At 42.9% G+C, this 14,143-nt stretch overlaps 1 protein-coding gene across 1 annotated transcript in view; it reads left to right on the plus strand.

Annotated features, from left to right (window-relative positions):
• Nucleotides 1-14,143, plus strand: part of LOC106586066 (tomoregulin-2) — a 178,879-nt gene that overhangs the window by 49,312 nt on the left and 115,424 nt on the right. The window contains exon 3 of the mRNA XM_014172904.3: nt 5,939-6,068. Within this exon, the coding sequence (XP_014028379.3) occupies nt 5,939-6,068 (130 nt within the window). The remainder of the gene's footprint in view (nt 1-5,938; nt 6,069-14,143) is intronic.

Consider the following 14,143-nt stretch of genomic DNA (forward strand, 5'->3'; position numbering starts at 1 on the left):
CCTGGGAGTGCATTCTGACGAAGACAACAAAAGGTAATCAAACTTTTATAATAGTAAAGCTGATATTGGTGAGTGCTAAACTTGCCGGGTGTCTAAATAGCTAGCCCGTGATGCCTGGGCTATGTACTTAGAATATTGCAAAATGTGCTTTCACCAAAAAGCTATTTTAAAATCGGACATATCGAGTGCATAGAGGAGTTCTGTATCTATAATTCTTAAAATAATTGTTATGCTTTTTGTGAACGTTTATCGTGAGTAATTTAGTAAAATGTTAGCGAATTCCCCGGAAGTTTGCGGGGGGTATGCTAGTTCTGAACGTCACATGCTAATGTAAAAAGCTGGTTTTTGATATAAATATGAACTTGATTGAACAAAACATGCATGTATTGTATAACAATGTCCTAGGGTTGTCATGTGATGAAGATCATCAAAGGTGAGTGCTGCATTTAGCTGTCTTCTGGGTTTTTGTGACATTATATGCTAGCTTAAAAAATGGGTGTCTGATTATTTCTGGCTTGGTACTCTGCTGACATAATCTAATGTTTTGCTTTCGTTGTAAAGCCTTTTTGAAATCGGACAGTGTGGTTAGATTAACGAGAGTCTTGTCTTTAAATAGCTGTAAAATAGTCATATGTTTGAGAAATTGAAGTAATAGGATTTTTAAGGTTTTGAAAATCGCGCCACAGGCTGCAAGTGGCTGTTACGTAGGTGGGACGAATTCGTCCCGCCTAGCCCATAGAGGTTAAAGATAAGACTCTCGTTAATCTAACCACACTGTCCGATTTCAAAAAGGCTTTACAACGAAAGCAAAACATTAGATTATGTCAGCAGAGTACCCAGCCAGAAATAATCAGACACTCATTTTTCAAGCTAGCATATAATGGCACATAAACCCAAACCACAGCTAAATGTAGCACTAACCTTTGATGATCTTCATTAGATGACAACCCTAGGACATTATGTTATACAATACATGCATGTTTTGTTCAATCAAGTTCATATTTATATCAAAAACCAGCTTTTCACATTAGCATGTGACTAGCATTCCCACCAAACACTGCCGGTGAATTTACTAAATTACTCACGATAAACGTTCACAAAAAGCATAACAATTATTTTAAGAATTATAGATACAGAACTCCTCTATGCACTCGATATGTCCGATTTTAAAATAGCTTTTCGGTGAAAGCACATTTTGCAATATTCTCAGTAGATAGCCCAGCATCACAGGGCTAGCTATTTAGACACCCAGCAAGTTTAGCACTCATCAAAGTCAGATTTACTATAAGAAAAATGTTATTACCTTTGTTGTCTTCAACAGAATGCACTCCCAGGACTTCTACTTCAATAACAAATGTTGGTTTGGTCCAAAATAATCCATTGTTATATCCAAACAGCGGCGTTTTGTTCGTGCGTTCTAGACACTATCCTAAAGGGTAAATAAGGGTGGCGAGCATGGCGCAATTCGTGACAAAAGAATTCTAAATATTCGATTACCCTACTTCGAAGCATGTCAACCGCTGTTTAAAATCAATTTTTATGCCATTTTTCTCATAAAAAAGCGATAATATTCCGACCGGGAATCTGCGTTTAGATAAACGGACAAAGGAAAAGAAAGCATTCGGTCGAAGCGGGCACGCGCCTAAGCCCATAGTACTCTGATTGGCCACTTGCCAAAAGCGATAAAGTGTTTCAGCCAGAGCCTGCCTCAATATCGTTCAACTTTTTCCCGGGCTCTGAGACCCTATGGAAGCCGTAGGAAGTGTCACGTTATTGCACAGATCCTGAGTCTTCAATAAAAAGAGCCAAGATGAAACACTACTTCTCAGACAGGCCACTTCCTGCTTGAAATCTTAATTATAAAGCCAATAAAAAGCCAATAATTATATGCATATTCTAGTTACTGGGCAGGAGTAGTAACCAGATTAAATCGGGTACGTTTTTTATCCAGCCGTGTCAATACTGCCCCCTAGCCCTAACAGGTTAAAATCAATTTTTATGCAATTTATCTCGTAAAAAAGCGATAATATTCCGACCGGGAATCTCCGTTTTGGTAAATAGAGGAAAAAAAAGAAAGACGGGGGCGACCAGTGCACGCGCCTAAGCCCACTGTCCCTTGATCGGCCACTTGACAAAGGCGATAATGTGTTTCAGCCTGGGGCTGGAATGACAACATTCAGTTTTTTCCCGGGCTCTGAGAGCCTATGGGAGCCGTGGGAAGTGTCACGTCACCGCAGAAATCCTTTGTTTTGGAAAGAGATGTCAAAGAAAGCCAATAAATGGTCAGACAGGCCACTTCCTGTAAAGGAATCTCTCAGCTATTGCCTACCATATGAGTTCTGTTATACTCACAGACACCATTCAAACAGTTTTAGAAACTTTAGGGTGTTTTCTATCCATATCTAATAAGTATATGCATATTCTAGTTACTGGGTAGGAGTAGTAACCAGATTAAATCGGGTACGTTTTTTATCCGGCGGTGTAAATACTGCCCCCTAGCCCTAAGAGGTTAACTACTTCTGGTTGCTCCAGTCAGCACAGGTAATCCTCATAGTAGCCTGATGGATTGTTAATGAAGACAGTTTGATATGGCAATCATAACTCACATACGCATCAGGTTGAAGTTAGGGGTGCAAGCAATGTATTCCTATGGGGAGAGATGTCAATGCAAACTGTTAACAGTTAAAACAGTGTGTTTTCTTTTAAGGGTTAATTCCACACGGTCAAGCTTAGGTTTGCACAGATCGGGAGGACCCTAGGAACGTTCTTGTGGTTGAATTATGCTTCTAGCCTTAACGGTTCTGCCGCTGTCACCCAAAAGCACCTCAAATTTAGGTCAGGCTTCATTTTGGGCCTACTTTTTTGCACAGTCGCTGCGGTTAGACCGAGCGAGCTAGGTCAAGTGGGGCATCTCCTTGAACTCGGCACTGCCTAGAGACTATGGTGATTCCATTTGTTTCCCTTGCTGTGATGATTTAAGCCTGCACATTTCTGGATTTCAGCCCTATTTGATGGTAAAGTTCATACTTCCCCTTTAGGATATGAAGAGGACCATTCAATCTTTTCATGTTGATATCTGTAGAGGTACAGGTGACCTTGAACACATGGCAAAATAATTTTGAAAATTGCCTGCACAGAACCAGAGTTAGAGCATAAACTGTAAACCCATGTTATCCTTAGGGAGAAACTTGGATGTGTCAGACTACATGAACCGGCACACGCAGCTAGAATTACTCTGTGGCTTATCCACCCCAACCTGCCCCCTGAAGAGCCCATCGAAAACGGTGTGTCTCTGTGTGACCTAGAGGCCGCAATATGTCCATAGCATCATTATATCACTACTAGTCATTCTTCATTCCGAGGCTACTATTTGCATGGTCGCTGCGGTCAGACCGAGCGAGCTACCGTCAAGTGGAGGATCTCCTTGATCTCGGCACGGCCTAGAGACTATGGTAATGCCATTTGCCAACACTTTTAATGTTGATTTCAGCATGTACATTTTTGTGAGGTTCATCACTGTTTAAACTTAATGGACATATACCTGAGTTGTAGTCAATGAACAGCATTCTTACATACTGTAGGTATTCCTCTTGTCCAGATGGGATAGGGCGGTGTGCAGTGCAATGGCGATTGTATTGTATGTGGCTATATTGGGGCGATATGCAAATTGTAGTGGGTCAAGGGTGTCAGGTAAGGTGGAGGGGATATGATCCTTAACTAGCCTCTCAATGAACTTCATCTATCAACCTTGTACTGCTGCGCTCCAGTTTTACCAGCACGCCCTGCTCCAACAGTCCAAACCTGGAAAGCCTACAGAAAGCTGCACAAGGTGAAAACCTGTAAGGCAGAGGGCCCTGATGAAATCCCAGGCAGACTAATAAAGGAGTCTGCATATGAATTGAGTGAACCACTGGCTGATATTCTTGGCCTGTTTCTACGAGAAGGCCATCCTGATGAATGGAAAGAAGATAGTGGGCCCTTTACCATAAACCAAGTCACCCTCCATCAGTGAAATATGGCCTATCTCATTAACCTCTCTCCTGAGCAATGTAGCTAAGAGCTTTATCACTTAGCGATATCCTACCCCAAATTAACTCAACAGAACGGATGTCTACAAGGCCGGTGAACCACACACTGGTGGATATAACCAACGAGCTCTTCAAGTCCCAGGATAAGAATGGTTGACCACCTACTTCAGCAAAGCCTTCTAACGTGTCTGCCACAACCTTGCCATCAACAGGATGTTAGACCTCCAGCTTCGACCATCCCTCGCCATATGGATAGACAACTTCCTCTCTAAGGCTGCCTTTATACAGGCAGCAAATTCTGATATTTTTCCACTAATTGGTGTTTTGACCAATCACATCAGATTTTTTCACATTAGATATTTTTCAGAGCTGATCTGATTGGTCCAATTAGTGAGAAACATATCAGAATTGGGCTGCCTGTCTAAATGCAGCCAAATAGACACTAGTTTGTGAGGTATCATGGTGTGCTGTCGAACAGTGTCAGTATATTTTGTGGCCTACCTCAAGGAACTCTGCTTGGCCTGCTGATTTTTATTGCATATGTAACAATGTTTTTTCCGTCCATCTCCTTACTTCAACAACTGCCTCCTACAAAGCATTGTTACCTATCAGCTACTTCAAGATGACCTAACAACTACTTCAAGGTCTCAGAGCGAGTGACGTCACCGACTGAAACGCTACTAGCATGCACCACTATCTAGCTTGCCATTTCACACTGGTTATTCTCGCCCCCTTTGATCTCCTCAATCTCGGCAGCAACCGGGCAGAGCACAACTGAGTGATCCAGGTCATGGCACCGTCCCTCTCCTTGCCCCAACCTGGGCTCAAAACAGAGACCCTCTGAACACAAACAACTGCCTCTCACGAAGAATCATTACCTATTGCTCCACAAAAGCCACTGCTCTTGCAGAGCAAGGGAAACAACTACTTCAAGGTCTTCGAGCGAGTGACATCACCAATTGAAACGCTACTAGTGCGCACTGCTAACTAGCTAGCCATTTCACACAGGTGACACATATCAACAGTGTAGCCAGGCTAACTGCAGTCAAACAATGGAAGCTTGTGGATCACCTTCCACCATCAAAGAAGACCTGGTTGACCTAGAAGTGGTCGGTGGGGAGCCACATGGTCTGCACCCTAAAAAGTGCAAAGTGCTCCACCCGTACTACCCCACCAGTCTATTAACAACACAGAACTCTAGAAAGTTGAGGTATCAAGATCAAAGGAAATCTAAAATAGTTGACACAGGTAGAGAACGTCTGTTCCTCCTCCGATGCCTGAAGTACTTCCACATCCATAAGAAGGACCTGGTAAGAGTATTTCTAACCTACATCCAACCAGTGGTGAAATATGCTGCCCCAGTGTGGCATGCAGGGCTAATCAAGAGACAATCCGATACCATCGAGACTGTCCAAAGAAAAGCAGTTTGTATCATCATTGGTACAGACGACACCTCCTACTCAGATGCATGCATCCTTTAAGGATCTTGAGAAACTTCTTTAATCCGATCCTTACCACTATATGCTCCCACCCCAACAATCGTTTGTGAGCCTATACCAGACCCACTCCTCAACTAAACTGGAACTGATCCACTGCAGGACTGTGCATTTCCATGGCAGCATCATCCCAACCATGGTTTGCCTGCTGAACAGTTGATGAGGAACATTTATTGTATTTAGTTAGTAATACCAATTTTAATATTCAAATGTAAGTTGTACTCACAATTCAGCATGTTGCTGCCTTTTGTACAATGTCCTGTTAAAAAATTTAAATAAAAATATTCTCTCAATAAGGCTTGTATGTAATAATTCATACTGTATTATGTGGAGAGGGGAGATGGATTTATCTGACATAGAGATGCATAATGTAGTGATCTGACCATAACCTTTACCTCTGCTCTCTTTCTGCAGTGCAACAATGACTACGTCCCCGTGTGCGGCTCCAACAATGAGAACTACCAGAACGAATGTTATCTACGCAGGGATGCCTGCAAGCAGCAGTCTGAAGTGCTGGTGGTGTCAGAGGGCTCTTGTCCTGTCGGTACGTAGCCTACGCAGCATCTTAAGGATGGACATATACATAGGTCCATAGATGCATACATACAGTTGAAGTCGGAAGTTTACATATACCTTAGCCAAAGACATTTAAACCAGGTTTTTCACAATTCCTGACATTTAATCCTAGTAAAAATTCCCTGTCTTAGATCAGTTAGGATCACCACTTTATTTTAAGAATGTGAAATGTCAGAATAATAGTAGAGAGAAGGATTTATTTCATTTTTATTTCTTTCATCACATTCCCAGTGGGTCAGAAGTTTACATTCACTCAATTAGTATTTGGTAACATTGCCTTTAAATTATGTAACTTGGGTCAAATCTTTCGGGTAGCCTTCCACAAGCTTCCCACAATAAGTTGGGTGAATGTTGGTCATTTACACACACTATTTACTTCAGTTCTTTGCACCCTTTCATTGTGAGGTATTGTTTGTTTTGATACACATTTCTATTCAGAGCTCTGTTTTTTTCCCGTATTAGTCCTCCTGTGTACCGTAGTTTTGGCCATCCTCGCTGGTGATGCCTTTTTAAGATGTTGTAATTTAATTTAACCAGGCAAGTCAGTTAACCCCTGTGCGGCCTCCATCCCGTATGCGGGACGGACATCCAGCGAAAAATCATATCGCTATTTTTTTTTTTTTATTATATCGTTTTATAGATACACCTCTCCTGAATCGAACCACGTTGTCAGATTTCAAAAAGGCTTTACAGCAAAAGCAAAACATTAGATTATGTTAGAGGAGTATATCGTAAAAGTAGCCACATAGCCATTTTCCAACCAACCACATGCATCACAAATAACCAAAAAACAGCTAAATGCAGCACTAACCTTTGACAATCTTCATCAGATGACACACCTAGGACATCATGTTACACAATACATGCATTCTTTTGTTCGATAAAGTTCATATTTATATATAAAAACTTAACCTCTATGGGCTAGGTGGGACGCAAGCGTCCCACCCGTGGTGCACTCCATCAACTACAGGTGCATTTCAAGAGCGGCAAATTTGAATCCAAATAAATGTCAAAATTCAAATTTTTCAAACATACAACTATTTTACACCCTTTGAAAGATAAACATCTCCTTAATCTAACCACGTTTTACGATTTCAAAAAGGTTTTACGGCGAAAGCATAAATTTAGAGTATGTTAGGACAGTACATTTACAAGAGTTGTGTGTAATGTTTTGTCAATTCAAAGACAGGGTCACCAAAACCATAAAACCAGCTAAAATGATGCACTAACCTTTTACAATCTCCATCAGATGACACTCCTAGGACATTATGTTAGACAATGCATGCATTTTTAGTTCTATCAAGTTCATATTTATATCCAAAAACAGCGTTTTACTATGGCATTGATGTTGAGGAAATCGTTTCCCTCCAATAACCGGCAGTCAAGTCAGCACCACAAATTAAATAATTAAAATTAGAAAACATTGGTAAAATATTATATTGTCATTTAAAGAATTATAGATTTACATCTCTTGAACGCAATCAACTTGCCAGATTTAAAAATAACCTTACTGGGAAATCACACTTTGCAATAATCTGAGCACTGCGCCCAGAAAAATACGCGTTGCGATACAGACTAGACGTCATGTTGGGGAGATCTAAAATCGAAAATACTATGTAAATAATCCATTACCTTTGATTCTCTTCATCAGATGTCACTTCCAGGTATCACAGGTCCATAACGAATGTAGTTTTGTTCAAAAAAGCTCATCATTTATGTCCAAAAATCTCCGTCTCGTTAGCACATGATGTAAGCCAGCCGGACTTCTCGTCATGAACGAGGGGAAAAAATATATTTCCGTTCGTTCAAACATGTCAAACGTTGTATAGCATAAATCATTAGGGCCTTTTTTAACCAGAACATGAATAATATTCAAGGTGGACGAATGCATCCTCTTTTATAACGTATTGGAACGAGGGTACCCAACATGAACTCGCGTGAGCCAGGTGTCTAATGGGCCATCATCGTTCCATGGCTCTTGTTCGGTCAGATCTCCCTCCAGAAGACTCAAAACACTTTGTAAAGGCTGGTGACATCTAGTGGAAGCAATAGGAAGTGCCAAAATATTCCTCAGCCCCTGTGTTTTTCAATGGCATAGGTTTAAAGGTAATACAACACATCAGGTATCCACTTCCCGTCAGAAAATGTCTCAGGGTTTTGCCTGCCAAATGAGTTCTGTTATACTCACAGACACCATTCAAACAGTTTTAGAAACTTTAGGGTGTTTTCTATCCATATATAATAAGTATATGCATATTCTAGTTACTGGGTAGGATTAGTAACCAGATTAAATCGGGTACATTTTTTTATCCAGCCGTGCAAATACTGCCCCCTAGCCCCAACAGGTTAAAAATTAAAAAAAAATTATATATATACTCACAGACACCATTCAAACAGTTTTAGAAACTTTAGGGTGTTTTCTATCCACAAGTATTAATTATATGCATATCCTAGCTTCTGAGTTTGAGTAGGAGGCCGTTTAAAATGGGCACGAATTTTTTTCAAAAATCGCTTTAGCGCCCCCTATCCTAGGGGAACGCCAAGAGGTTAATAGGCAATGTGATGAAGTTGAGTTAGCAATTCAGAATTCCACTTCCTGTTTCCATCTGTCTTGGGGTTTTGACTGCCATATGAGTTCTGTTATACTCACAGACACCATTCAAACAGTTTTAGAAACTTTAGGGTGTTTTCTATCCACAAGTATTCATTATATGCATATCCTAGCTTCTGAGTTTGAGTAGGAGGCCGTTTAAAATGGGCACAAATTTTTTTCAAAAATCGCTTTAGCGCCCCCTATCCTAGGGGAACGCCAAGAGGTTAAGAACAAATTCTTATTTACAATGACGGCCTAGGAACAGTGGGTTAACCACCTTGTTCAGGGGCAGAACAACAGATTCTTACCTTGTCAGCTCGGGGATTCGATCTAGCAAACTTTCAGTTACTGGCCCAACGCTCTAACCACTAGGCTACCTGACTCTTTTTGCCTATTCCCTGCTTGTACTTTTGCCTATCGGATTTCCTGTCGTCAATCAACCTCTTGCCTGATCTCCCGGACTTAGTCATTAGCCTTCTCCCTGCCTGTACTGTTGCCTTTTTGGACCCCTGTGTAGACCTTCTGTCTGCCCCTGGACCCAGCTACCTGCCTCCTCCTGTGGTCCAAATAAACATTGGCTGCGCCCTGCGCTTGAAACCAGCTCTCTGTCTCCCATCATATTCATTACAGAATATCTCACCAAAAACGACAGATGGATTCAACGGAGCTACAGCTACGTCTAACCCGACAGGAGAAACAAATCGATGAACCCTGCAACCTCCTTCACCAGTCCATTCCTGCTTCACCGATATCAGGTGCCACAGCCTCCTCTCGTTAATCTCCCTCCATATCAAATGCCTAATAAATACGACGGCTCCCCAAGGAAATGTCAAGGATTTCTCATGCAATGTAACCTGTACATAGACCATCACTCCACTGACCTCACCTGTGACAAAGACAGGGTGGACTTCGTCATCTCCCTACTCATAGGCAAAGCTCTGGATTGGGTCGCAGCATTGTGGGCCGCTCAAAGATCTGATCTGTCCTCTGAATCCCATTTCCACGCCCTCTTCAAGGTGGTGTTCGACCATTCAACTTCAGGTCGTCACACCGGGGACCTGTTATGTGAACTGCGACAGGGCCGTCGCTTCACCACGGAGTATGCCCTTGAGTTCCGCACCATGGCTGCCGGCAGTGGATGGAGTGAACCAGCACTCCTTACAGTCCCAATACATCCGAATGTCCATATCCATTAGCAACCTACTGGTAGACCTCAGACCTATGCATTCACCCATTGCCTGCAAGTCTTCCACGCCCCTCTCTCGTCCACCATGGTCTAATAGGCCCGAACCCATGCAAATCGGCCGCGCCCTTCTCACGCCTGCCGAGAGACATCAGAGGTTACGTGAAAACCTGTGCCTCTATTTTGGAGAGAGTAACCACCTACTCAATAGCTGTCCGATTCACCCACCATGAAGGGATAACCACAACCCCTCTACTTCCGCCTGGGTAGGCACCTCTACATTTTTGAATATTACCAAAAGGCAGTTTGGTATCCCGGCTCTTCTTTCTGCTAGTGGGATCACTCAGTTTGTGGAGGGACTAGTGAACTCTGGTGCCGCAGGTAATTTCATTGACGGACAATTGGCACAACAGTTAAGAGTCAAACTAATCCCTGTTAATCCTCCCTTTAGGATTAATACGCTGGACGGACAACCTCTCGGACAACCTCTCAACCTTCAGATTGGCCTCCTTCACTCTGAGGTCATTCAGTTAATGGTGTTGTCTTCGCCTAAAGAACCCGTCATCCTCGGTCACCCCAGGCTAAGCCTTCACGACCCTGCCATCTCCTGGCGACAAGGGGAACTGCTGTCATGGTCTCCCACCTGTTTTAAGAACGGCTTCAATCTACCCTGTCGAGCCACCTCTATAGAAGAATCGGAATCTGGCCTTCCAACCCACATCCCACCCATATATACCCAGTTCCATATTGTCTTCAGCAAGAAAAAGGCATCCATTCTGCCCACTCATCGCCCGGAGGACTGCGCGATCGACCTCCTTCCTGGGGCATCGCCCCCTAAGGTCGGATCTAACCCTTGTCCATCTCAGAGAATGAGGCTATGGACACCTATATAGAAGAGGCCCTCGACATGGGATTCATTCGTCCATCCACATCTCTGACTGCATCCAGTTTCTTTTTTGTGAAAAAAAGGATGGTAGTCTCCGTCCCTGCATAAATTACCGACCCCCTCAATGACCTTACCATCAAGAATCGCTTCCCTCTTCCTCTGATTCCGGCCACACTAGAACAAGTTGGACAGGCTACCGTCTACTCTAAACTGGACATACGTAGGGCATACAACCTGGTCCATATCCGAAATGGGGATGAGTGGAAGACTGTGTTCATCACTGCTAGGGGCCACTACGAATACCTGGTTATGCCTGGTCTCACCAATGCTCCCACAGTCTTCCAATCCTTAACCTCTACGGGCTAGTCAACAGCCAGTGTAATCCCGTGGCGCGTTATTCAAATACCTCAAAAATACAAAAACGTCCATTTTTCAAACATATGACTATTTTACACAATTTTAAAGACAAGACTCTCGTTAATCTAACCACACTGTCCGATTTCAAAAAGGCTTTACAACGAAAGCAAAACATTAGATTATGTCAGCAGAGTACCCAGCCAGAAATAATCAGACACCCATTTTTCAAGCTAGCATATAATGTCACATAAACCCAAACCACAGCTAAATGTAGCACTAACCTTTGATGATCTTCATCAGATGACAACCCTAGGACATTATGTTTTACAATACATGCATGTTTTGTTCAATCAAGTTCATATTTATATCAAAAACCAGCTTTTTACATTAGCATGTGACTAGCATGTGACTAGCATTCCCACCGAACACTGCCGGTGAATTTACTAAATTACTCACGATAAACGTTCACAAAAAGCATAACAATTATTTTAAGAATTATAGATACAGAACTCCTCTATGCACTCGATATGTCCAATTTTAAAATAGCTTTTCGGTGAAAGCACATTTTGCAATATTCTCAGTAGATAGCCCGGCATCACAGGGCTAGCTATTTAGACACCCAGCAAGTTTAGCACTCACCAAAGTCAGATTTACTATAAGAAAAATGTTATTACCTTTGCTGTCTTCGTCAGAATGCACTCCCAGGACTTCTACTTCAATAACAAATGTTGGTTTGGTCCCAAATAATCCATTGTTATATCCAAATAGCGGCGTTTTGTTCGTGCGTTCAAGACACTATCCGAAAGGGTAAATATGGGTGACGAGCATGGCGCAATTCGTGACAAGAAATGTCTAAATATTCCATTACTGTACTTCGAAGCATGTCAACCGCTGTTTAAAATCAATTTTTATGCCATTTCTCTCATAAAAAAGCGATAATATTCCGTCCGGGAATCTGCGTTTAGGTAAACAGACGAAAGAAAATAAAGCATGGGGTCGACTCGGGCACGCGCCTAAGCCCATAGTACTCTGATCGGCCACTTGCCAAACGCGATAATGTGTTTCAGCCAGAGGCTGCCTCGATATCGTTCAGCTTTTTCCCGGGCTCTGAGAGCCTATGGGAGCCGTAGGAAGTGTCACGTTATAGCAAAGAACCTCAGTCTTCAATAAAAAGAGCCAAGATGAAACACAACTTGTCAGACAGGCCACTTCCTGCATGGAATCTTCTCAGGTTTTGGCCTGCCATATGAGTTCTGTTATACTCACAGACACCATTCAAACAGTTTTAGAAACGTTAGGGTGTTTTCTATCCAAAGCCAATAATTATATGCATATTCTAGTTACTGGGCAGGAGTAGTAACCAGATTAAATCGGGTACGTTTTTTATCCGGCCGTGTCAATACTGCCCCCTAGCCCTAACAGGTTAATGAATGAAGTTTTCCAGGACATGATCAACCAGTTCCCTTGTGTACATTAACGATATCTTGATCTACTTTCACTCCATTGCAGAGCACATACAGCATGTGCAACAGGTCCTCCAATGGCTACAGGACCACCAACTTTATGTCAAGGCTGAGAAGAGTGCCTTTCACGTTACTACGGTAACCTTCCTAGGTTTCGTGTTGACACCAGGAGGGGTCAACATGGACGATTTTCCAACTACTACCGCCTGTTCATCCTAAAGTGCAGCAGCACAACTGGTTCTCAGCTCTCACCTGTCAAAAAACCTGTACCTACAATGGATCGCCGCCGCCCTTACTGCTTTTGAGACCTTGAAACGCCTCTTCACCTCTGCACCCATCCTTAGGCAGACAGATCCTACCCTTACTTTTGTTCTGGAGGTTGATGTTCTTGAGGTTTTGTTCTGGAGGCTCGAAACACGTAGATCCCCTGAATGCAATTCACTCTCCAGATTCCAATCACCTGAATTCTGATCACCTGTTCACATACAGGTATGTCATTTACAGACACTATTTAGTTCAGTTCTTTGCACCCCATTATTGTGAGGTAGTTTGTTTTGATACACATTTCTATTCAGTGCTGTTTTTTTCCCACATTAGTCCTCTTGTGTACTGTAGTTTTGGCCATCCTCACTGACGATACCTTTTTGCCTTTTTGTCACCCCGCTCCTCCGCTCTCTCCACTGGCTTCCAGTCGAAGCTCGCATCCGCTACAAGACCATGGTGCTTGCCTACGGAGCTGTGAGGGGAACGGCACCTCCGTACCTCCAGGCTCTGATCAGGCCCTACACCCAAACAAGGGCACTCCGTTCATCCACCTCTGGCCTGCTCGCCTCCCTACCTCTGAGGAAGCACAGTTCCCGCTCAGCCCAGTCAAAACTGTTCGCTGCTCTGGCACCCCAATGGTGGAACAAGCTCCCTCACGACGCCAGGACAGCGGAGTCAATCACCACCTTCCGGAGACACCTGAAACCCCACCTCTTCAAGGAATACCTGGGATAGGATAAAGTAATCCTTCTAACCCCCCCCTTAAAAGATTTAGATGCACTATTGTAAAGTGGTTGTTCCACTGGATATTATAAGGTGAATGCACCAATTTGTAAGTCGCTCTGGATAAGAGCGTCTGCTAAATGACTAAAATGTAAAAAAATGTAATGCCTATTCCCTGCCTGTACTTCTGCCTATCGGATTTCCTGTCATCAACCACTTGCCTGATCTCTCGGACTGCATCATTAGCCTTCTCCCTGCCTGTACTGTTGCCTTTTTGGACTCCTGTGTATGGCCTTCCCCTGGACCCAGCTACCTGCCTCCTCCTGTGGTCCTTTACAAAAAAAACACCTGCTGCGCCCTATGCTTGAAACCAGCTCTCTGTCTCCAATCGTATTCATTACAGAAGAAAGTAGCTAGAAGGTTGGAATATTGTTTGAAGACATTACACTCTCCTTCAGTCCAATATCAAACTATAACTCTAAACTGCTTTCATCCACAATACTTTAGTTCATCAGAGTTACTAATGTAGTATGCAAATCAAGCTTTGTTAGAGAAAGAAAGTTATACCCTTTTC

Source organism: Salmo salar, chromosome 25 (assembly GCF_965601325.2).
Source record: "Salmo salar chromosome 25, fSalSal1, whole genome shotgun sequence".
NCBI classification, from domain to species: Eukaryota; Metazoa; Chordata; class Actinopteri; order Salmoniformes; family Salmonidae; genus Salmo; species Salmo salar.